Genomic DNA, 24,652 nt, shown 5'->3' on the forward strand with positions numbered 1-24,652 from the left:
ATAACTCACTGATCTGAGATTATTTCCTTTCATTGTGAAAGATATAACTCCACTCTTCCCCAAGTGGTGTTTTGTGGTTAGGGGAAATGAGGGGTCGACCACTCCGAGCAGGAAAGTTACCATCAACTTGTCCACTTCTGGCCTTTCCATTTCATGTAAGGCTCAACTTGAATATTGCGGCTATCTACCTCAAAGCTGCCCAGCCTGGAAGGCTTCTGTTGCTGGTATGCCTGCATTGTATAATTAGGTTTGGATTATTTAGCTGGTCATGACTATGGTGTATGAAATCTAGTTCTTTGTTGATTTTAGCGAATACTCATAGCCTTTGCTGGGTCTTTTTTTTATATTCTACAACATCTCAAGGACTTCTATTCCAAAAAACAGAGTTAACTGTCAAAAGGCAGTGCAGTGGTGTGCAGACCAATCATCATGAGCCTGAACCACACAATTAGAAGCCAGCAATGTCCGCTTAGAAAGACACTGGTGTTGGTCTACAAGGTGTTTCTGCAGCATTTAAAATACAACAAATGTTAAGTGTTAGATATTTTCTTACCCTCGCCAATAACTAGGTTTGCTCTTTTGTATGAGTCTTGGTGATGCTGCATTAAACTGCACTCCCACTGAAACCTATCATATGTTGAAAGGAGGATCACTGAATGTGCAAAGTTCTACTGCATAGTTGACCCCATAAGAATGCTCTTACTGAAGTCATTTATCTTACTTTCTTTGTCCGGTGGGGGTGTAGCCCATGTTCCCAATGCCCTTTTCCTTGTAGCAGGGACCACTAGTGTAGCAGCTGGCATGTTTCTCTGATGAAAACAGGATCCTGTGGAGCAGGTTTCTATTTCCTCTCCACTCTGAGTTACTACAGTGACTGACAGGGACTTAGGAGTTTTCCCTTGAACACTTCACCACTGTATTCAGCATTGACAGAAATTGAGAACTTCCCCTAGCCTTCCTTCAAATTCCAATGAATGTTGTGATGGGCTATTACTGCATGGTAAGCAGACATATCATGTGGAGAAGCTTTAACTGGGTGTGGCATTGGGAAAGACACGAATTCTTTGGTATGGCAGCCTCAAAAGTAAAATGGAGATCCTCTGTGCTAGGGAGGCTGGTGATCAAGGAGCCAGAGTGTTTGAAGTGGAAATTACAGCAGAAGATAGTAATGACTGGTGCTGTCGCTACTGATGTTAGCATTTCTTTGGTCCACCCCACATTAAAAGGACCAGTATTCCGGTTAGGGGTATAGATCAGCTGGAAAGGTTGCCTTTGTTGTACACCATTGTGGTGTCTTAACCTATGATGTTGTGCAGAGTCTAATTCTACTCCAGAATGGGAATGTGTAACAAGGAGGATTTGAAGTGAAACCACTTTTGCTGACAGATCTGACTGTGGCTGCAATGTGTAAGTAAAAGAATGGATCTGCAGCTTACCTACTTTGATCATGTGTTGCATTTCCTTCAGTTTTCCTCTGGAGAAGCCACACAAAACAGACAGTACTGTTGACCCGCTTCACAGCTGAGGACAAAACAAGCAACTGTGTTGTGACGTGGCCATTCTTGAAGAGTTCCAGTGAGTAGTATGCCGTCTTCCAAAAGAGAAATGTCTGTTATTGCTTCCTGGCCATTTACCAACAAGCCCCTGGGATGCATGCAGGCATTTGGTGCAGGGTAGCCATGGATCAAGAATGTATCAGCAAACTCCGGGCCACACTTCAGAATCAGTCTGAAAGCATCCAAACTGTCGCTCACCAGTTAAGAGTTTTTTCATGTGGTAAGGGCAAAGGCAGTCTTAGTCAATTGACATATCACTCATTAAGTCACAGCACTAGCACAGGAGCAGGAAGGAAGGAATTTAGATTCATTTAGGCCAACAAAGCCTTAATTGCCAGTGAAGGATGTGTACCAAAAAAAACGGTTACTTAACAGGAGTAGATTTCCAGCTTGCTGAGTTGTGTGGATTCCCAGGCTGTGAATAAATTCTGCCATTTAGTGGCTGGGTATAGAATAGTGTTAGTTCTCTCCCATTCCCACCGCCCGCAGCCCCCCACCCACTCCATGGGAGTCAACCACTACCATTTAGTGGTAAGTACATCCCCTATGTGAAGTCTGGCCGTTTGCCCCAGACGTTTATATGCATGGTCGCCATCTTCAGATATACTCACCATGGCGACCTTAGTAGCTGGAACCTTCCGTGCTCTGTTATTGACCTTGCCAGTTTGCCCTTTCACATTTCCAGGGAGGCAGGTGGGTCACATGAGAATACAGAAAACGTTTCATTCTGCAAAACGACTTCTATTGGCAAGTAACCATTTAGGTTTGCAGCATGGATACTTTTCTGGATTCACATGCAGTGCATTGATTTCATAGCAGTAGTTGCCTCCCCACGGAGGTAGGGTTGAAATGTGCTCGAGTTTGCAAACAGGTGTTCTAGTACTTTGTCCCACACGTCCTTCCTTGTTTATTTAGATGTCCAAACAGTAGTGTTTTGCGAGTGTGTGTGGATGACCATGTCACAGCCACACAAATATCACTGATAAGCATATTCGCTATGAAGGCCAGGGGTGCCCCATTCTTCCTCGTGGAATGTGCTCTAGGCCCAGGAGACAAAGGTTTACCTGTCCTTGTGGAGCAGGTTTGGATTGCTTCTACTATCCATCGTGCGATGATTCCCTTAGTTACTTGTGCCCTTGCAAAGGAGATGAAGTTGCTTCCTCTTCCTTAATGTTTTTGTCTCTTGTAGGTAGTACACGAGTGTTCTTTGCACGTCCAATATGTGCAGCGTCTATTCAGCCTGAGGCTTTGGATCCTGGTAGAAGGGTGGTAGAATGCTCTGGTTGACATGGAATTGTGAGAATACCTGCAGTAGGAACAAAGGTTTGTTCTTAGTACCACTTTGTCCTTGTGGATTTGTAGGTAGGGCTCTAGGATGGTGAGCACTTTTAGTTTGCTTCCTCTGCATAATGGTGTGATTGCTATTAAGAAGGCAGTTTTTAGAGTTAGGAATTTTAGTTCTGCCTTCAGCACAGGCAGAGAGGGTTCCATCATCAGCTGTGTAAGTATAATGTTTAAATTCCACATGGCTGGTCGTGCTACTTTCTTTTATCAAGATGGCCGCTTGGTAGGAGCTGCCTGGAGGAGCTCCCCGTGCTTGGGATCCCTTAACCGGGTATATCCCTGTTAGCAGCAACCATCAATCGCTCGCTGGAACATCAAGAGTAACAGGAACACCCAAGAGTAACAAGAAGTAACCTTAAAGTCATTTACTACGTGTATCGTCGTCGCGGCTGGCCAGCACCACAGCAGTCGGGGCTCAGAGGCGTCGGAGGGCTGGGAGAGCTCGAGACGCTGGAAGCTGCTGCACCGAAACAAGAACCGGGACCAGAGCGGAGCTAGCACCAGACCCTCTCCCCACTCCAGAACAGAAGCGGAGGCTGTGGTGGGTCGAGGCAACGACGACTGCGGCGGCAGAGGACCCCCCCTCCCGACGGCAACAGAAGACAGCAGAGCACCGGGACCAGCGCGGGACAACGGAACACCCCCTCCCTCCTCCCGCAGCAGAAGGAATACTGCAGCGGCATCGGAGGGCTGGTAGCGGCTTGTGACGCTGGGAGCGGTTGCCCCGAAACTGTAGCGGCCGGGACTAGAACCGGGACCAGAGCGGAGCAAGCGCCGGACCCTTCCCCCGCTCCGGAGCAGAAGCGGAGGCTGTTGAGGGTCGTGGCAATCACGACGACATCGGCAGCAGAGGACCCCCTCCCGACGGCAACAGAGGACAGCAGAACACCGGGACCAGCGTGAACAACAGAACACCCCCTTCCCCCGCAGCAGAAGGAATCCTACCGCCTACCGACAGCAGAGGACGTCGGTGACAGCCGGGACCAGCGAGGAACGAGGCGACAACTTCGGAGCTCCCCCCCCCCCCCCCCCCCCTCCCCCCCGGAGTATCCCAGGACCAGCGCGGGACCAGCCTCGTCAATAGACGCCCCCCCCCCCCCCCTCTCGACCTGCTCCCGCTCCGCAGCGGAGGACTCCTGGCGGTCTTGAGGGCTGTGAGGGGCTGGGGGAGACCAGCAGACCACGGGCGGCGGTGGATGCCCTCCCTCCTATAATGGCTGAAACAAGAGTGTCTCTACTTTCAACTTTCCTGCAGAGGACCCGCGAGAGCTACTTCACAGGGTCTCTGTCAAATAAGGTACTTTCTTGAATTCGCTTATTATGTTATTAAAACCCTTTGTCCAAAATGGCGGGGTCCAGAAACTAAGGCAATAAATCACCTGTGCCTCAGATGCCCACGAGGCTCCTGCAAGATAAGACTCCCTCGCAGCAACGTAGAAACTGGGCTAGCTGAAAGCGAAACTGCCCTCCCTGCTCACAAAGCAACAAAAATAAAAAGAGGACTACTGGCTCCTTCTCCCATATGGGGCGGCCACTCATCCATTCAGTCACACTATCTGAACTTACACTAAGAACTCAACATCGGCTACCACTTAGTCTACCTTTTTTGTGGCAAGACTGTATTTTTACTTGTATTCTGTTCACTTTTGACAGAATGTCGGTCTCTTATGCAGGATTATACCTCTAGCTGTATGATAAACATTTCTGCAGGATTATACCTTTTTTTAACCGGCACTCTGTTCACTTCCCATGTAACACAGAGACTGCTACCTCTTATATTCGGGGTCATTCCCACATGTCTCCACTACTACCTGTGTTAGAGATAGACTATGCTTTGATATATTATATTTGTATCTATATCTTGTACACCTTGCAACCTGCACCCAGTTCACCTTCTCTTTGGGACGCACCGACTGCTACCTCATATACTACCTCATATACTTCGATTGCTACCTCAGATACTTTGATCGCTCACTAATGTCAATGCTACCTCCTATATCAATATTATATTTTTACCTGTATTTTGCTCACTTTTGTAACCTGCACCCAGTTTCACTTTCTCCTGGGTCGCACCGACTGCTACCTCATGTATTTTGATTGCTCTCCAAGATCACTAATGTTCTTATTTCTGACCCAGATAACCTGTTGGGCTTGCATGTGCACCTTGCTCCGGCATAACACTACTGCTCACCCACCCCCGCGCTACACTGCTACCATACCAACATGGAGCTCATTGGCAAACACACATAAAATAAACTACCCTTCCTCTCTCACCAAAAAATCTACTAAACGATTTAAACACTACTTCCTTAGGTCCCACTCAGAAACACCCTTTGCCGACACCTACTTCTCATCGGTCAATGGACCCTTGAACACCGACATCATTTTCCACACCACACGCAGAGCGCAATGGAAAAAAGTCCATTCCTATTCACCGTCTCCACCACCAGGAAATCCGCACATGGCCTAACACTCTCCATCACATCGTCCCAACTCCTCCCAGGCAGAACCACCATCACTATTTACAACAACGGGATTGTTTTAATTCAAGCGATAGACAGGAACCTGGAACTACTGGACAACATGTTCCCCTCTCTCAAAGAGCACCTTCCAACACTCGGACTTACACGCATATCACCCCCTGTCCCACCTCCCCTAACGTCACAGCCCCCACCCTTAACTCTCCTAACACAGTTCAGCAGCAAGAAGACTCACACCTGACCTTCACACCCTGCTCCACAGTCAATCACCTGCCCCTCGCAGCTACCCCTCCCCGCCCCTCATTCACAGACATAGACCTGGTCCCTACACACACACCACTCGCTTTCCCAGCTTTCCTACTAACCTTCGTACCTCCGCTCTTCCTCCTGTCTCCCCCTCCACACTGTGCACTCCCGTACCTTCCCCCGCACATTTTTTCTCGGAGCACCCCATCTCCCCCAATGGCACCACACACATGACTCTCTCTCCGACTTCTGCCCCCCCCACACTTAGCACTCCCACCACATCTAGCCTGCACCCCTCCATCAACCTCCCACCCCCCTCGCTCACTCCTCAATACCCCACATCCTCCCCCACAACAGCCAGCCTTCACATCACCCCCTTTTTCCGCTCCCCCCCTAGCACGGATGCGCTTCCCAACACCTACCCTCTCGCTAACGCCCCCAACGCCCCCAACACCCTCATCAGTTCCGACTCTCCACCCGGACTGCCCCCGGTCAACGTATGTGCCGGTTCAGCGCCAGTACCCCCCCCCCCCCCAACACCGCACCCATCATCACCTTGGACACTATTATGTCTACCCTCCTCCAATTGAAAGAAGAAGTACACTCCATTAAAGAGTTGCTCTTCACACACCCCAGACACCACCACATCAACACCCCTACCACACCTAACACCACTTCCCCCTCACCCCCTACCCGCCCTACCACACAACAGTCCACACACCGGACCTCTATCCCCCCTCGCAATACTAACAATCGCAGTAACAATTGCAATCTCATCACTACCAAGCGCAGTACTCCCCCTTCTCCTCCTAACAACACTTCCTCCTCTCCTCCTACTCGCCTTAACACACATCTTCCCCCACATTGGACTTCTACCCCCTCTTGCAATACCACCAATCGCCCCAGACGCACCTCCAACCCGATCTCTGACCATGACGTACACACCCTTCTCCACTCTTACCACCCGGCTCCCCAAAAGCCACTAGCTACCAACAACAGGTCCATCCCAACGATTATATCCAACCCCCTTAGGCAACAAAAGGATAACAACAGAGGCGCTGTCCCCAACAACCTCACTAATGTACCCCTCATTACGGAATCGTCCTCCACCCAATGCACCCCTAGCCTTAAATGCATACTTCTCAACTGCAGATCGGCCCAAAGACATTCCACGGAGGTCGCCGACCTCATCACGTCCCGGGAACTGGACCTAGCCATTCTGACTGAAACGTGGCTGTCTGATTCCTCCACACCTATACTGGATATCCTAGTCCCTCCCAACTACTGTATCATTAGACTTGACAGGGCCATAAAGACAGGCGGTGGAATTGCTTGCATCTACAGAAGCAACCTCTCAGTCTCCAAAGTGGCCGTCCCCTCTCTTACTTCCTGTGAATACCTCTGCCTCGATATCATCATCGAAAGCAAACCGGTATGCTCACTCCACATTATATACCACCCACATGGGGACAATATCTCCTTCGTCCAACAACTCATGGATACAATATCAGCCAACTCAGGACGGCAGCACACCCAAATTTTCCTTGGCGACTACAATCTCCACTGGAATGACAGCAGTGACGCAGTGGTAAACAGCCTCAAAAGCTTTCTCAACGCACTTGATCTCAACCAAATATGCAATAACCCGACCCATGAGAGAGGTTCAACCCTTGACCTTATCATCTCCAAAGAGGGCGCTATTCAACTGGAATCAATCCAACCTTGTGACTGGTCAGATCACTACATTGTCTCCTTCCTCATCAAGGAAAAAATCAGACTTAACTCAGTTCAACCCCCTAAGCACAAAGTGTGGAAAAGAGACTTGAAGAAACTCAATCCAAACTCCCTACCGCCTAACAGCTGCAATCGCCTACTTCCCCCTCCCGGCGTTTCAGACGTTCAACTTCTGACTGACTACTATCTCAATACTATGTCCACAATAATCAATGAGGCGGCGCCCATGCAACTGAAAAGAGTCTCGTCCAAGAAGACTTCCAACCCATGGTATGACGGTAGCCTCAATGAGGATAGACGAGCCATGCGAATGGCAGAGCGCACCTGGAGATCAGCCCCTTCTGCAGTGCACCTAAAAAGTCTAAAGATACAGAGAAACGCCTACTTCAGGAAAATAAAACGCTCAAAAAGAAACTTCTTCAGCCTCCAACTCGCCCAAGCTAAAAACCGTCCCAAAAAACTGTTTGAGTTAGTCAGAACACAATCCAAAGAGCAACCCCAGACACCCAGCTCCATGGGCGATACTCCTTCCTGCGAAGACTTCTCTGCCTTCTTTATCCAAAAAACTGAGAGAATAAGAAGCGATCTCCTCAATGACGCTATCCTGTACTCCAACCCCCGACACACAGCAGTGCCTCAACCAAAGAACAATGCTACTTGGTCAGCCTTTGACACCTACTCCGAAGAAGAAATTGGCAGACTGCTCAACACCTTGAAACCTTCCAATCACCTCTCTGACCCCCTTCCTGCTAACGCTGTAAAAGACTTTTCCCCTTGGCTTCTCCCACTCTGGTCAAAGATTATCAATAGCTCTCTTCAACAAGGATCCATCCCCAACGCCCTCAAAGTAGGGCAAGTCACTCCGCTACTGAAAAAACCAACAGCAGACCCCACTGATCTAAACAATTACCGCCCTATTACAAACATTCCCACTCTCGCTAAACTGCTGGAAAAATGTGTACAACAACAACTGACTAAACACATAGATAAGTTTGATCTCCTAAACGCTCAACAGTCAGGCTTCCGAGCAGGGCACAGCACCGAAACTGCCATGACTCACATAGTGGACGATGCCCTCCAAATCCTAGACCAAAACGATACCTGCCTCATCATCCTTCTGGATCTCTCCTCAGCATTCGATACAGTTAAACATGAGAACTTACTCGAACTGTTAAACACAAGAATGGGCATATCTGGGACTGTTCTAAAGTGGTTCACCTCATTTCTAAACAACCGGACACAAAGATTCAAAAGCAACAACCTGCTGTCCTCTTCGGTACCTGTATCGCTAGGCGTCCCTCAATGATCCTCCCTCTCCCCAACACTGTTCAACCTAGTTATGGAACCTCTCACTACGTTGCTACAGGCATCTAATGTGCACTTTCACATGTATGCCGACGACACCCAACTTTATCTCAAAATACAATCTCCCAAGGACATCATGCTTCTGAACACCACGATCAGAAACACCCAATCCTGGCTTTCTGAGAATCACCTCAAACTCAATGCTCTGAAGACCGAGTTCCTCCTGATCTCACCTCCAGCTAAAATATCCACGGCTCAAACATGGCTTAAGCATTTAACGGCTCTAAATGTACAGCCCATCGTAGTTGACTCAGCAAAATCTTTAGGCATAACACTGGACACCAATCTCAACATGCAGCAGCACATCAGCAAGGCAACCAAAGGAGCGAACTTTCAAATCAATACCCTGAGAAAACTCAAACCCTTCCTTCCTGCCAAAGACTTCCAAACTGCAGTACAATCTATAGTCATCCCGCACATAGATTACGGTAGCACCGCCCTCCGCGGGCTCCCCCTAACTACAACGGCACCCCTAAGAGCATCCCTTAACGCCGCAGCGAGACTCGTCACTGGCTCAAAAAAACACTCGCACATCTCCCCGGACTTTAAATCACTGAAATGGCTACCTTTTGAAGCCAGAATACAACTGAAAATCGCTTGCATGACACACAAGGCTGTGCACCGGAATTCACCCGCCTATCTCACTCAAAAGCTGACAATTTCGGGTGGCTCCCGAACTACTAGAGGCACAAACAATCTTTTGCTGAAACCTCGAAGATTTCGGAAGGAAAAAACTTATAAACGCTCCTTTTCAGGAATGGCACCCAGGATCTGGAACTCACTCCCTCCGGAAACAAGGCTCATCTCCTCCGAAACAATCTTTAAGAGGGAAGTTAAAGCGATCCTCATGGCAAAATACACATGATCTATTGCTCCGTATCACTCATGAATCTGCCTTGCAAGTCCTTCCCGACCCTGGTCTACTGTGCCACCCGTGTTTTCGAATTACTTAACTTTATACGCTCACTCTTTGTATTTTGTTATAATGTTTGATGCACCTGGTTGATTATGTATATTGTTATATTATTGACGCACCTGGTTGACTTTGCACACTTTACCCTCTCCATCTCAACGTTCCTTACTACTCTCGCACCTGTGGGACTATACACCCTGCTCACACCTACCTCAACTGTACCCTCCTTTAAACTCTAAATATTCTAAACACGCTTAAGCAAGTATATGCTCCTTATTATTGCACTTTATACTATTGACGCAATTGTCTGTCTATACACTGTGTACCGACACTACCTCACCTGTTACCTACCTCATGTCCTTTATCCCACCTATGTAACTAGCACCTTGTACCTAACTACCTCATATATTACTCTGTATATACGCTTTATTACTTTGTATTTTTTACCCCCATGCCCTTGTAAAGCGCTCTGATATCTGCAAAGATCTTGTTCGCGCTATATAAAACTTTCAAAATAAAAATAAAATAAAATTTCAGTATTCTTTTCCCAGCCGGAAAGGTGAAGAAGCTATTTCCCAATATTGTTCTGCTGTATGCAACTATGGTGGCTAGGTGGACTTTCAAAGATGAATAGGTCAGGTCGTGGTCATCCTCCACACCTCGGCCGACCAAGCACTCATCCCTTCGGCCCTGTGAATAATTCCACACATGGACATGGGAAGTCTGCCATCCATCCGTAGTTGGAACTGGGTTGCATATGCCGTAACACTCTCTCTGTCTCAGGCTTAATTGTGTATGTCCTGATAATGATATTAACATTCCTCTTAGGATCGAAATGTCGTCCACAATAGTACCCAGAATCAATTGTTCAATGTGTTTATTCCTGAACACTAGCTTTGGTACTTACAGATGGGGACAATAACCATTGTGTTTCATTGGGCAGCATCTCCTTAAGATAAGGACTCGTCCCAGTTTCCGTCCTTTAAGGGCCTTGCGGCAGAACATGTGCACTATTCACACCACCTTTCTTTGAACAAAGTCTTTGCCATTACCTCACCTGTCGTAAGAGTACATTCAATTCCCTGGCATCCATATAGCCTGGATATTTGCCAAATGCCCATCCTTATCCTTAGTCCTCTGAATCAACTGATTGGATCCCGTAAAGCTTACAACGTAGCTGTTCACATAATGGTTGGTTCCTCTCGCCACAGTGAAACCATCAAGTTTATACACTATGCCAGGTTGTTTCCAATGGCTTCCTACTATGGGGCTTGCGGCAGGATCCTTATGAGGGACACATGACTGATTGTAGGATGCAAAATCCCCAGGTTTTCTTCCCTGCCACTTCTAGGCGGTGTCCTCAAACCACACTAAGGCTGTCTGGGCAATACCCATTTATGTGGGCAGCTCTATGCCCCATAGTATAAACTATGCCAGGTTGTATGTCACCTATTCCCATACGTTTTCCCACTGCTACTCCTGGGTGGACCCTTCAATCCATACAATATGATAAGTTGTATTAAGCCCAGTTCTAATTGTTGCTCCTCCAATCTTCCACAGAGAAATTTCAGAATAGGCCACCTGATGCTTGTACAATGCCCATTCCAATGGGTTAATTCCTGACACACCTGGGTGGATTTGACAGACACATTCTTTGGTTGCTCATATAATGGTTCCTCCTCTGACCCATCAGAGCACGTACTATTGCCGGCTGCCACTATCAGTCATATTCTGCCATAACCAGAGGACCCTTCAGAGCATTAGAGCCAAGGTTGTATACTGCAGTAGGCTACAACAATTATATATTGCAATTCCCAAGTGGATGATCCTTGCCACAAGAGGGTAGACCCCCCCAAAAGCTTAAAGGATGGCTGCTTGTTTAAGGCTGGTTCCTTGGTCAAGCCACAGAAACCAAGATGATTGGTCAAATAATACCATGATGGGTAAAACAATACTCCTTGCTATGGAAGGATTCCTGCTATATATATAGGTGGACACCTCAGAGCATAAGCTATGATTGGTCGCATTATGTCCATTCCTTCGAATTGCTTCTCCCCTCTTCCAGAATGGACTTCAGAGCAATTCGTTTTTTGGATGCAAGTTTTCACTACTCAAGAGTAACCTTTTACTTCTGGGCAATCTTCGTATGACCCCGTTTAATGTGGTCCGAACTAGAGGACACAAAGTAAAAGGTGTATTTTCGCTCCTATTTTTTCTCACATACTCAGTAGGACATCGCAAAAATATACAACATAGGCCAAACAATATTCAAATATCTAATGCTTAAGAATCCAGTCTCTCATTTTAAATTTACCGAGCACAATAACCAAACTCCTCTAGCTCTAGAACAATACATCTAAACACTACCCGAATACGCAATATGACCAACTTCTCCATACTTAGCACTCCATGAAGTTATAATGCTACCCATCAGTGGTGCACTTTAGCACACAGTTACGGGTATGTAGCATTATACAAATTCAACACCAACAAAATCAGAAGCTGCATTGTGAGGCTAGTGTTAAAATAAAGGTCAAACAATCTCTGCCCCACTCTCCCAGTGGTTCAATCTGTAATGGAGCATAATAACTATTGTAAGCCATACCAGGTTTGCTTGGAGCCAAATGCCCGATAGGAGCATTTCCCCAACCAGAAGAAGCATCAGTGTTGTGCTGTCCCCAGCCACTATTTGTTTCCATAGGCTTTCCCCAAGCAGATGTTCCATTATCCACCGGAGCAGCCGGAGTAGGAGTTTCTGACCAGGGTTCCCCCCAACCTTCAATAAAACAAGAGAAAACAGAGTTAATCTGTGACAGCCAAAAATGTCAAAACGTGTATTGCAAGTGTATGGGAAAAGAAAACGTTCAATGTGCATATTAAATAAGATCTGAACTAAAGTGGCTTTTAAGACATCCAGTGAAAACATTAAATCGAAAACAACTATTTTTTCCAAGACAACCTTAAATTTCCAACTGAAGCTATTTATAAAACCAAAATTGAATTATGCAGGCATACCTCTTTCTCTGAAGACCAAACTCACTCGAGACTAAAAAGACTACAGAAAATGGTGGATGCAGCTCAAAAGTCAAGATAACCTAAGGGTGTGATTGAGAGTTTGAGGGGCAGGCGGGATGGAGGGCAACAATGTGTACAGACTCAACATCACAAGTGAACATCTGCCAAATCTGCTCGGATATATTCAAAGTGCCAGATTAAGAGTTAGCATACCGAAAAGAAGTAAAGCGCACAACTTGCATTAAATGAGAAGTGGTGATAAATGAAGAAAATATTAAAAAATTAATCTGGCATGGCCAGGAAAATGTGAAATCAATAAGGACTAGCCTATTTGTGCATTTGCATAGACTCGAGACTGTAAGACAGGGTACAAACCCTTTTGTTTGTTCATTAAGCCCTCACCCACCAACCTGGTTGGTGGCATGCTTCATCATCGGGCCCACCCAGTGACACCGAGCGTGTCCCGGGTGTGCTTCGACACCTGAATACAGCAGAGCAGGTATGTTTCTGAGTGTGCAGAGTAGTGACGTGAAGGTGAAAGTTAAAAAGCTATACAGGTATCCCAGTACCCGAGGGTAAATTATATTTTAATAACTGGGTCACTGTTAGCATTAAAAAAAGGCTGTTGGATGTTACAGGAGTGTTAATTAGGGTATCCTACATCCAGGTGTGGTCTACATGTTTCAGCCAGACCTTTATGACAAACTGGCTTTCCTCAGGACCAAAGTGTGTAGGTGCAAGTTACTTAATTTTAAATGATTGTGTAATTTTGAAAATGTGTAGCACTCGCTAAGGTGCTTTACATGTGTGAGGGGGATTCCCTCTTAGAGCATTAGTTGGCTTGTTGCCAAATTAGCCCCATGGAGTAGTCCGGCAGAGGAGTGGACCGAAACTTTCGGAGGCCGCAGAGACAACAAGAGGTTCAACGCACTGACCGAAAGTTTCTGTACACCTAGTCACTTTGGTCCGGAGGAAAGCCATTTTTAATCATAAAGGCCTGACTGAAACATGTAGACCACACCTGGGTGTAGGAGACCCTAGTTAACACTCCTATAACATCCGACAGCCTTTTTTAATGGTAACAGTGATCCAGTTATTAGTCTATGCAAATTCACAAATAGGCTAGTCCTTATTGATTTCACATATAAAGCCCTGGGGAAACGGACTAGCTACCTAGTCCTCTCTCTTTCTCCTTTGATAGTGATAGGGCCAGGAAAATACCAGAAACAAATCTGGACATCGAGTAGTAAGCTATAGAGACATGGGTTGTATTACTTTACGTATGTATAGTTTTATGATATTTGACTGCCGTAACAAAATAGAATGTCCATCAGCAGTGCTAGTATTCGATGGATCCAATGTGACACCTTGCAACAACTGAAGGCACGACTGGTCGTCAGACTAGCTAATACAGGTCTATTGCCATACCAGGAGGTAGGACGACTGGCTGGACATCTGTCCACCATGTACAACTTGAGAGTCTAATCAATAGAGGAAACTGATTAAAGGGTATTCAACAAAGCCACCATGTACAACTTGAGAGTCTAATCAATAGAGGAAACTGATTAAAGGGTATTAGAGAAAGATGCACAGTGGGCATAAGGAATTTAACAGCATATATAAAATGAAAGTACCAAAACTACGCACACACTGCAGTTCACCATGTAGCTCTTTTTAGTCTCCTTCTTTAGAATGCCATTTGGCCTAAATAGAACACAAGGTTAAAACAAACGTTCTAATAAAGGCATCAAGCTTGACAGCGATAGTTACATATAAGCATGGCCATGATAAATCTATAGTGTCTGCCACTATTGAAAGGAGACTCACCTGATGTGCTACTGCTTTCCTTTATTGGCATGGCACTTGTAGGCGGTGGTTGAGGAAGGCTCTGGACCATCTGCTCTGAAGTGTTGTTACTGTTTGGTGCATTCTTATTCCACAGGTTGACATTTTTGCTGTTGTATTTACTCGGGTCCCCCCAAGCAGCAGTCCCATCATCGATCTCCATTTTACGACGTATTGATTCTGGTGAAGGCTCTTCCCATCCTGTAGGTTCCTCTTCCTTGGATGAAGTCGGTATCGGTCCACCCAACCAGCCTGAGGGTTTATTAGTGCCAGGTGGTGCTCCCCTTGATCCAGATTTTTCCTGGTGCTTGTTCCACTCAGAGGGGTTGCTTGACTTGGAAGATTCCTCCCACGCTGTAGGCTGGCTAGGTTTTGTAGACTCTGTCCCCCAACCCGGAGACTGCCCGACTTTTGAAATGTCATCACCCCACCCTTGAGACATACCAGCTTTTACAGCCTCCGACCCCCAGCCCTGTGACTGATCAACTTTAGCTGGGTCAACCCCCCACCCCTGAGTAGGGCCAACCTTAGTCTGTTCACCACCCCACTCTTGGGACTGGCCAGTTTTTGCAGAGTCCCTGCTCCAACCCTGTGACTGGCTGATCTTGGCTTGGTCGCCACCCCACCTCTGGGACTGGCTACCCTTTGCAGCTTCTCCGCCCCAGCCTTGGGACTGATTGCCTTTTGCTGAGTCACCCCAACTCGAAGTACTACTCTGATTTGGATTATTACTGTTCCCCCAGTTAGAAGTTGACCGATTGGGGTCATTCCAACCAGATGGCGATTTGTCACTGCTACTACCAGATGAGCTTGCTTTCTGAGAGTCCCCCCAATTGTTACTTTGGGAGTTCTCCTCCCAGCCGTCAACAGCCGGTGAACCCCAGCTTGGGTGAGGCTTAGGTCCATCTGTCCATCCCTGTTTGACCTTTTGTGCATCATTCCATGTAGGTTTGTCCTCTTTGCCATTTCCCCATGATTGATTGCCCTTTGACATTCCTGTAGCAGCAGCAGTGGAAGTATCCTCTTCCCACCCACCCTGGCTGGCTGAGCCTTTGGTGTCCCTCCACCCTGTAGCAGACTTTGGATCCCCCCACCCCGAGGCTGATGAGGTATCATTGCAAATAGGGCTCGGCCTTCCCACCCATCCAGAGTTAGGTGCTGTTGCGGCACCACCCCAGGCTTCAGTTCCGATGTCAGTCTTTTTCTCCGCCCTATGTGAAGCAGCTTCAGTTTCCCAGGCAGTATTCTGTTTTATTGGTGTCTGACCCCAGCCAGTGTTGCAGAGGACTCGGGGATCAAGGTCTGCTCGGTTTACAATACTGTTGAGCAATGCCTGCTGATCAACTTTCCTTCTCTCTTGGCTAGAACCATCGTCAGACTCTTTCTCGTGCTGGCTTCCTGTGCTGCTCTCAGTACTGCCTCGACTGCCCCCACGTTCCGTACCTTTGGCCCACATATTGTTCTGCTGATTCTGGCTGCTGGCATCTTCATCCTCATCAGTGGACTTCCAGCCATTGGTTAGCTTCTTATTCTTCGTTCCATTTGCACCATCATTGGAATGCTGATTGTTAGGAAATTTGCTCCATTCCCCATTGGATACATTAGTGCCAGAGTTTTGTGCTGGATTTCCCCACCCTCTTCGATCTCCACCAGAGGTATCCCCATTTCCGGTTCCCCACTGCATAATATGGGGATGGGAAGTGCTTTGCTCCCATGACCCACTTTTCTCACCATTAGTTTTCTGGTTCGATACGCAGGGCCCGTTAATGCCAGGCTGCATTAAAGTTGCATTCACAGTGTCACAATTAGCTTGCCCATTAGGGACTGAACATTTGTCTCCGGAGTAATTAGCGCTGGAGACGCTCCATGTAGTACCATATGATGCGCCATTTTTTACCTCACCATTACTCAGGTGAGGATTGGAAGTGCCATTGGAATTTGAAGGGGTGGGAAACGCAGAATGATTTGCACCATTCGCACGCCACGATCCGTGTCCTGGAGTCTTAGGCTGCTCGTTCATCTGCATAGAACTAGCAGAGTTTGGTAAACTAGAGGTCGTAAAGTTAGTAGTGTTATTTGGTCCAGTTGTTTCAGTGTGAAGGTTTTGAGGTTGCCCACTGAAAGAAACCTTCCTTGTACCATTTACTTCTGAGTGGCAAGACTCCTGCAGGCTTCCCCAGGAGCCATGGGTGGAACTACCCACCTTAGAGTTAATACTCTGATTGTTAGGCACCTGACCTATGGTACTGGACTGCATCTTTGTGCCAGAATTAGTTCCCCCAACAGGCCCATTTGGGGTATGTCCATTGCTCTCCGGATTGGGCCAGGCACCGTGGTTACCATTAGAATTCAAAGTGCTTGGATTTATCCCTCCTTTTGCTGAAGAGCCGACGGTGCCCCAAGCATTGATCCGGTTGTGCCTGCGTTCAGATATGCTCTCGGGACCGTCGACAGAACCTTGAGATGTGCTTAGGATGGCCCCGTGGGAGGCACCCCACGGACCATTAATACTTCCGTTGACCACATTATTGCTGTTGCTACCAACCATGAACTTGCTTGGAGGACCATACCCAATACCATTCCTGCTGCCATCTAATTCACTCATTGTACTCCCTGAAGCCATAATGTGGAGGTTCTTCTCAGACCCAGAGGTTGAGGCAGAGTCAGTATCCATACATTCTGAAGCCAGCTCCGAGTCACTGCCCGTGATTGATGGCCAGGCCTCTTTGTCAGAACCGTCTACAATAACATTGTCCCAATTTGTGCTGGAGTCACTGTTGGAAGAGACCGGTCCCCAGTGTGAATTGTCATAGTGAGATCCTAGACCGTTGTGGTTCAGATCTAGGTAGGAAATAAAACCATCAGTCAGAAAAGAATTCTAAGTGACACATATACATTTCTGACACATACAGACAACAAAGCAGAACCGATTGCAAACTCTTGACATAGGCACAGGGATCAGTTGTGATATAAACATTTGTGTTCAATCAATTTCAATAGTGTATATTTAAAAATATATATATATTAATCAGCTTCTGAGTCCCCAACAAAACCAGTTCAAGTATAAAACATTTTAAGTCTAGAGGTACTAAGACAAAGCCTTCACCTAACATGAGAACTACCTGTTCGTGCATACACCCACGCACTTACCTTGGATAATATTATCACAAGTAAGATTCGAGATTTTGAGTACAAATCATAAAATCTGTTAGTGTGCATGTTTGGTCTATGTATTACATACGTGGAAGGTTACATTAATAAAATTACCATATAAAAAAGAACATAATAGATTTTAGTCAATGGTGTTGACACTGTTAGGAATAGTGGTTAATTTTAATGTGATTTTAACATGTGGAAAATGTGTATTCCCTCATGGCATTTGATGTTCCATTTATGAGATAAAATTGTTTTCTTCAGGATTTTTCATTGCAATTTTGGATATTGGTACTGAAAGTTGAATTAACCTCTTGCGCGCTAGCGGTTTTCCCGCTGTGCGCTGGATTTTTCAAACACCCGCGTTACATGACGAGCTCAGCTCGTCATCAGCACACGAGCGCCGTAGCTGATGACGAGCTGAGCTCGTCATCAGCATCGAAGGGGTTAATGACGTTCTGTTAATTCACAAACATCATCCTCACCCGTTTTAGAAAACGTATGAAATGTTGCCTGAAACCCATAATCTTAATCGCAGCAGATTATCTGTAGATCTAATAGTGCTGCACTGTACTGTCCCCCACAGTTCTAGGAAAGAACTAGACAAGCAAATACTGTACATTCATGACAAACATGAGTCACATCAATGCCATGTTGCTGGAACCGCAGCAGAATTTTAAACATTTCCAATGGAATCAACTGCAGGTAATGAGCAATTTCAGTTTTCTTTGTACTATGTATTGTTTATGCAGATTTGAAACGGGCAGTTTTACAAAAAGTGCAAGCAAGGGGGTTGTAGTTTTTTTTTTTTACCCAAAATTGTTTTAAAGGACACCTTTTTAAAAAAGGGATTGCACACTTGACCAATACATTGCCTTTTCATATGGGTATGCTTGGGCAAATACTGGTCAGTGATTTTATACTTCTACAGTTAAAACAAAAAAATGAAAGTAGCATCAATGGTCAAACAAGGTTAAACACTTTGCTACAGGGTTGAGTGCCAAGAGAAAGATACTAAAATTAAAATCCAGCTCCAGAGCTCATCAAAACAATCTTCCCAGCTTGTATATCAATCAGTAAGACAGCATCCTCAGTCATGACTAGTAATTGCTTTTGTGTACTAGTCCCGCTGCAGTTTTTTTTGCAACCCTTTAAATTGTATTGTAGACCATTCTGTTGAGCTCTTTTGTACTTTACAGTAGAGTGCACAGTAGCCCAACTAAATACACTGCTACACGCATATAGACAATAGCTAGACAGCTGCATGCATATTAACTATGGCAGCTGTGCTTCTTCCAGTTGTTGAATACACATTTTGATTTGAGAACACTAATCTTTTCGGTCAATAAGTTTACATCCTACGACATTCCTAATGTGTATCACGAGTGGTCCATGAGAGGGAAACAATAGAAGACCCAAACATCAACATATGCACTTGTCTGACCAACTATTTAAACCACAGTGAAATCTGAGTTAAGACTTTAAAACTATTTTTACAGACTGGAAACATTTTGAAAGATGAATGTTTGAGCATTCTTTAGTTCTCGAAGAGGAACCAGCAGATATGGACTTTCCTGCAGAGTTTGTCTTCATCAGTCCAAATTTAAGAATCTAGTTCTTCATCTGAAAGCTAGTAAAAATAACATCAGCATTGTCAAATCATGTATTATGAAAAGCCCTGTCATATCAGACAGAATACCTGAACTCCTCTTCTACAGAAGCCAAACTGATTATACAGCAAAGATTTTTGGGTTTAGCAGCGGACCCTGTACCTTAGCATACACAGATGAAAGCTCTACATCTCGTATACAGCTGTAATCTTCTCTCTATAAGACAAGGTTCACATGTTCATAAACTAAAAAATAGCTTCATTTCTGTGTTGGATCTAGGTGCGAGCGCCTGACAAGGGACATTGTTGTTTGACATTGTCTGCTATTCTGACTGAATCCCAGGAAAAAACAGAACGAGAAAACTGCAGGTTCTGTGTGAACATATAATATGGAGCAGAAGCAAACGTGATTATGTAGTAACCTGTGCAAAGCTAACGCGACCAGTGAGGTGCACACTTAGGCTAACACCAGGAAAAGTACAATAGGCCCTGTTACAGAGCACATGACCGGATCCTCACTCAGACCGACCCTTTTCAACACTCATAGGACACCTCTGGCCCGCATCGACAAAAGTCACGAGCTCAACATCATTCCTATGCAGACAACACGCAACACATACTCTCCTTCTCCAAAGACACCAAGACCAACTTCCACAACTTGACAGACGTTGCCAACTGGATGAAGGACTGAAGTTCAACACAGTCAAGACAAAGGTACACATTTTCGGTAACAAAAGGTCTCCATGAGATGCACCCTGGTGGCCCTTGGAACACAGATCTACTCCTGCTACTGACCACGCTAGGAACCTAAGCATCATGCTGGACAACAAGCTAACCAGGGTGACTCAGGTCAACTCCTTCGCCTTCATCCTCCACATGCTTCATAAGATATCCACATGGCTAAACCCAAAGCTCAAGACGCACCATCATCCAGACCCCCATCTCTAGGCAACTGGACCGTGGCAATGCTCTACGCAGGGATCGCAGCGCACCTCCCCAGACTAGGTACTGTTGATAAACTGTACTGTTTGAAGAGAAACCGCATTAACTTCCTCTAGTCAAATCTCCAGAGGATCAGACTGAATGAAGAGTACATCATGAACGGAGAAAACCTTTGCACGTTTGGAGGTACTGAAGTCATTTAAGCAGGTAGCAGTGTACATAAATGTCAAGGCGCTACAGAAATAAATCCTTTTCTCTCAATTTAACAGGCTGGAACTGGGATTCCTAGTGAAGAATTAAAAACTCGTCTTGGAAACACGTTGCAAAAGTTTACCCATTTAAAAAACAAATTTTATTAAGGCTGCACATAATTCCCCCAGCCTGACCTTTTCATGCCCAGAGAGACAAACAACAGTGTCTGAACTTGCTGGTAGAAGTCCCCATACATTTACCACCCATCAGGGTCAAATAATTGACCAGTGCCTAAAAACTAAAAACGCGCCTTACATTTTGATGCAGCTCTATGCGCATTCCTTTCAACGATGCCCGATTCGTCTTAAGAAAGTCCAAACCTCCTTTATATAAATCGGGTAAGACCCAAATTAATTTAATACTGAAAAAACATTAATGTACTTATCGGCAATGTGTAGCTTAAGAAAACAAGATCAAAATGTCATGTTTTTGACTTTGAAAGGGATTATTTTTCATTTGAAAAGAGCACACACAATGAATGTATGGCTCAAGTTTCTCTGCTCAGCCTTTCTAGACTGGTTGTGTGGAGAGCCCCTACAGCCATGCTGCTCCACAAACAAAAGAAACAACTAATTTAATAACGGCAGTTGGCTCCTGAGACGCAAGCTAACAAACCTAAACATATCCTAGAATCCACACTGCATTAGAAACACAAAACTACTTAATTGTAGTACATCCTTTCTATAATGCTTTTTTTAACAAGAGGCATACAATTCTGGAAGAAGGGGTTGTCTGATGTGCCAACTATGAGTGAGTGTTTTGATATCTTGAAAGACGCCCAGAGATGTGCTCCACATGTATTGTAGAGCATTTAGCAGTGGCTTTACATGCTAAACAATATTCTTAAACATTGGAGGTATAGTTTCGTACATAGCATACACAAACCAAGTGAATTTTAGTAAATGCTATTACCGAATCATGATTTTAAGAAAAGCCAGGTTTTTAACGCCTTTCTAAAATCTTGAAGGCTCCTGGAGGATTATGGTTCTCTTTGGGAGCTTGTTCCAGAATGTGTGCCCTTAAACATAGAAGGGGCAACTTTAAAGTCTTGATTTTTAAAGTAATTAATCGAGTGGACTAATTTGTCTGAATAACTTAAGTTTCAACTATAAGGCGGCTGGTCGTGTGTGTGAGATGTAGACTACTTTGTAGATTGTTCTTGCTACTGGTATCAGTGCTCATGCTAAATATCAGGACATTCTTCCATATTTGGGAGTAATCCATCTGTTTACTTGTAGCCCAGAGTGCAAGATGCATGATGGCACCTGTGTGAAATGAGCATGTATACAGAGTGATATGAAAATAAATTCTGCAGGGCACAGAAAAGGTCAGTTACCTGTAATAGAGATGAAGCATTTCTAGCTTCACCTGACTCTGGAGCCGACCTGTTGGCATGCACTTTGTAGGGGCTGTAGCAGCTTCACTCATGTCTGCGTTATGGATTCCAACCAACTCTCATCCCAGAGAACTAACCAGGATGAAAAGGCTGCCAAGAATCAGTCTAGCTGCCCCTAATCTACCTAGTGTAATCTTCACCTATGCTCAAGACGTCTGGCTTGTGTCTGACAAAATACATTCCCTCATTCGTCCCTTTCAAATTGTAGCAGGAGTAAGGGGGAAAGAAAAAAAAACTCAGAATGCTTGCACTTAGTCTCTCAAAAACACACTCTGCTGACTATGTAATGCTTTATATTCCACTCAAGTATTAAAATGCCAGGGAAAATGTGTCCTGTTGAACCTGGTTGAAATTACGAGAACTCCACTTGACAAATACTTCTTCTACTGATTCAATGCTCAGGTGTTTTGGGTGCTGCTCAGAGAAACTGAATAAGGGCTAAATATTGATGTGCCAATCAAGGCTATTACCACGGCATCTAACTGATCTGTCCAAATAGAGAGATGCAGCTCAGACGACCAAGCACAAGTCTAGCAGACTAAAACCTTCTTGGAGAACAATCTGAGAAAGCCTAGCCAAGAGGACATACAGATTTTATATTTCAGTATCACACAAGGGTTGAAGGATTCTGAAAGTTATCAAAGGACTTTGTAGCAGCCAGTACCCGCTATTCCTAAATCTGAAAGGATTGCACGAGTTCTAACTTTCAACCAAGTTTTGGGGTTGCACCTTGGTGACTTGAGCTGCTTGCTCGGAAGCTGGAAACCTTTCAAACTCTGTACCACAAAATATGGTTCAAGAGATTACTTTGTGAACACAAAGGACACACAGCAAGTGTCTGTGCCACTGGCCTAATCAGCTGATATAGGCCATTAAGGAAGTTTGGCTTTGGCTGTGCATAAATTGGTATCCCCACATCCCCCAAGTAGTGGTGGGCACCTTGAACATGAGCTGGACCAGTTCTGGTTTTCCACTGGTCCTTCTAATATGATGGGCAGCGCCAACATTTACAGCACCAACGCCTGAATGACCTAGTATGTCTGATACTCCATTTACCTATTTTGATTCGAGTAAGAGTATTGATTTTTCAAACACTTGTCTTCTCAGTGAACGTGGAATGTTCTAAAACAATATGTGTGATGTCTTCCCATCGCTTGACGGGCTGTTTCGAAGCAAATCCTATTATATTGGTATGCAAGAATCAGGCAGCGGGATGATGCAAACTCTATTTACTCCGGTATACCAAGGTTCTTTCAATTTACTAACACCTTCCCATCAGCTAGTCATCAATCTCCACACACCCTTCCCTTACACCTAGTCATATCAAAATGAACAATGTGTGGCACCATCATTTGAAGGATGGCTTCGAAACCAGGAGCATGCCCCAAAAAATTAAAACATTACGAACTCTGCCATTTTACTACCCTCATCCTGATGTCAACTCCGGTGTTTATTATGGTATCAGTAGTGGTTGCAAATTAATGTTCTTCTGGGTCAAGTAGTCACAAGGCAGGTTCTCGAGTCACTTTTTTTTGTTTTTTGGATGAAATCCTTCCCTGCCAAAGCAGGAAATTTCACCCACCCACAGTTTCATGATCATCAGTCTTGGAAACAGACTGGACAGTCAAAATCTACTGAATGTTCAATTACAGCGGCAATATCATTCTGCGCCGCTAGTGAGCAATTGAGGCAGAGGGACATGCAATTTAACAGCAGCCTTGACATGAAACACCGAGAATGAACAGTGCACCAGAACACCAACAAACGCACAAAGACGAATGCCACCGAGCCCATGTGCTGGAAACCAAAAAGCAAATGAAAAAGTGAAAGCAGTGGCTTCATGAGCATTTAACGCTTCGACACAGCTTACAAGAAACGTAGGCAAGAGTTCATCACCTGATTGATCAGGGGGGTGGTTGACCAAATCCCGAATGGGAGGCATGCCTAGGGGAAAGTGAAATTACAACAAGGTTACTTTTCTTTCCTTGGCAAGGTCATAAGAAACTTCTCCCCTCTTGAGATCCAGTCTCTTACATAGATTGAGCTGTTACTACTGAATGAAATAAAAACCATCTCCAGCACACATTTTCTGAGCACAGTACAAGTGTCCTTTCATACATATGCGCCATTTGACAGTTTATCACTTAAGCTGACATTGTGCCCATCATGAAATGAAAATACATCCTTCTGAGAAGTGCAACTCGAGAATGCCAAACACCTCTTGAAATGATTAAATACAGTGTGTCAGACTTCTGGTCACCTTTTCTTCCAAAAAGAATGAAAGACTACATTAACTCATGCCCCGACATCAGGGGGGGGTCTAGCAACTGAGCAGATGACACCCAGGAGCGAGCAAAGACCCCATGAAATGAAAACGGAGAGTATACAATAAGTGATTTTGTTTTTTACTGAGCCCGCCACTAAAAGATCGGAGTAGAATGTTACTCTATGGTCTGACGACCCCTATTTCAACTGGATGGTGACAGCTTATTGAGGCAGGTAAGACAAAAATATCCAACAGACTTCTTCTAACTAAGTTTTGTTAACTGAATGATTGGGAGTGGACTGGAAATTCCCAAGCTTGTGAAAGGTCCTTCGAAGGAACAAAAAGGCCAGTGAGTGAACATCTTAAGCACAGATGGCTAACCTGCTATAACTCACCAGAGGTATGTTCGGTAATATGTCATGAATAACTAAGTGAGTAACCTTAAAAGATAGTTCATCTTAACTGAAGATGCTCGGTGGCAAGAAACAAATGGACAGAGAACGGATGTCTCATACAAGGTACAGCTCTGCTCACAC

At 45.3% G+C, this 24,652-nt stretch overlaps 1 protein-coding gene across 10 annotated transcripts in view; it reads right to left on the reverse strand.

The window, feature by feature from the left end:
• The window catches only part of TNRC6A (trinucleotide repeat containing adaptor 6A), a 281,908-nt gene that overhangs the window by 152,009 nt on the left and 105,247 nt on the right, over nucleotides 1-24,652 (reverse strand). For 6 of the 10 annotated variants that reach the window (XM_078664808.1, XM_078664814.1, XM_078664813.1 and 3 more), the window contains 3 exons: nucleotides 23,747-23,794; nucleotides 14,481-17,339; nucleotides 12,244-12,414 (listed from right to left, as the gene is read on the reverse strand). In XM_078664808.1, coding sequence (XP_078520934.1) covers nucleotides 12,244-12,414; nucleotides 14,481-17,339; nucleotides 23,747-23,794 — 3,078 coding nt within the window. The remainder of the gene's footprint in view (nucleotides 1-12,243; nucleotides 12,415-14,480; nucleotides 17,340-23,746; nucleotides 23,795-24,652) is intronic. The other 4 variants (XM_078664812.1, XM_078664809.1, XM_078664811.1 and 1 more) reach the window with 1 other exon arrangement.

The sequence above is a fragment of the Lissotriton helveticus genome, chromosome 10 (assembly GCF_964261635.1).
Source record: "Lissotriton helveticus chromosome 10, aLisHel1.1, whole genome shotgun sequence".
Taxonomy (NCBI): domain Eukaryota; kingdom Metazoa; phylum Chordata; class Amphibia; order Caudata; family Salamandridae; genus Lissotriton; species Lissotriton helveticus.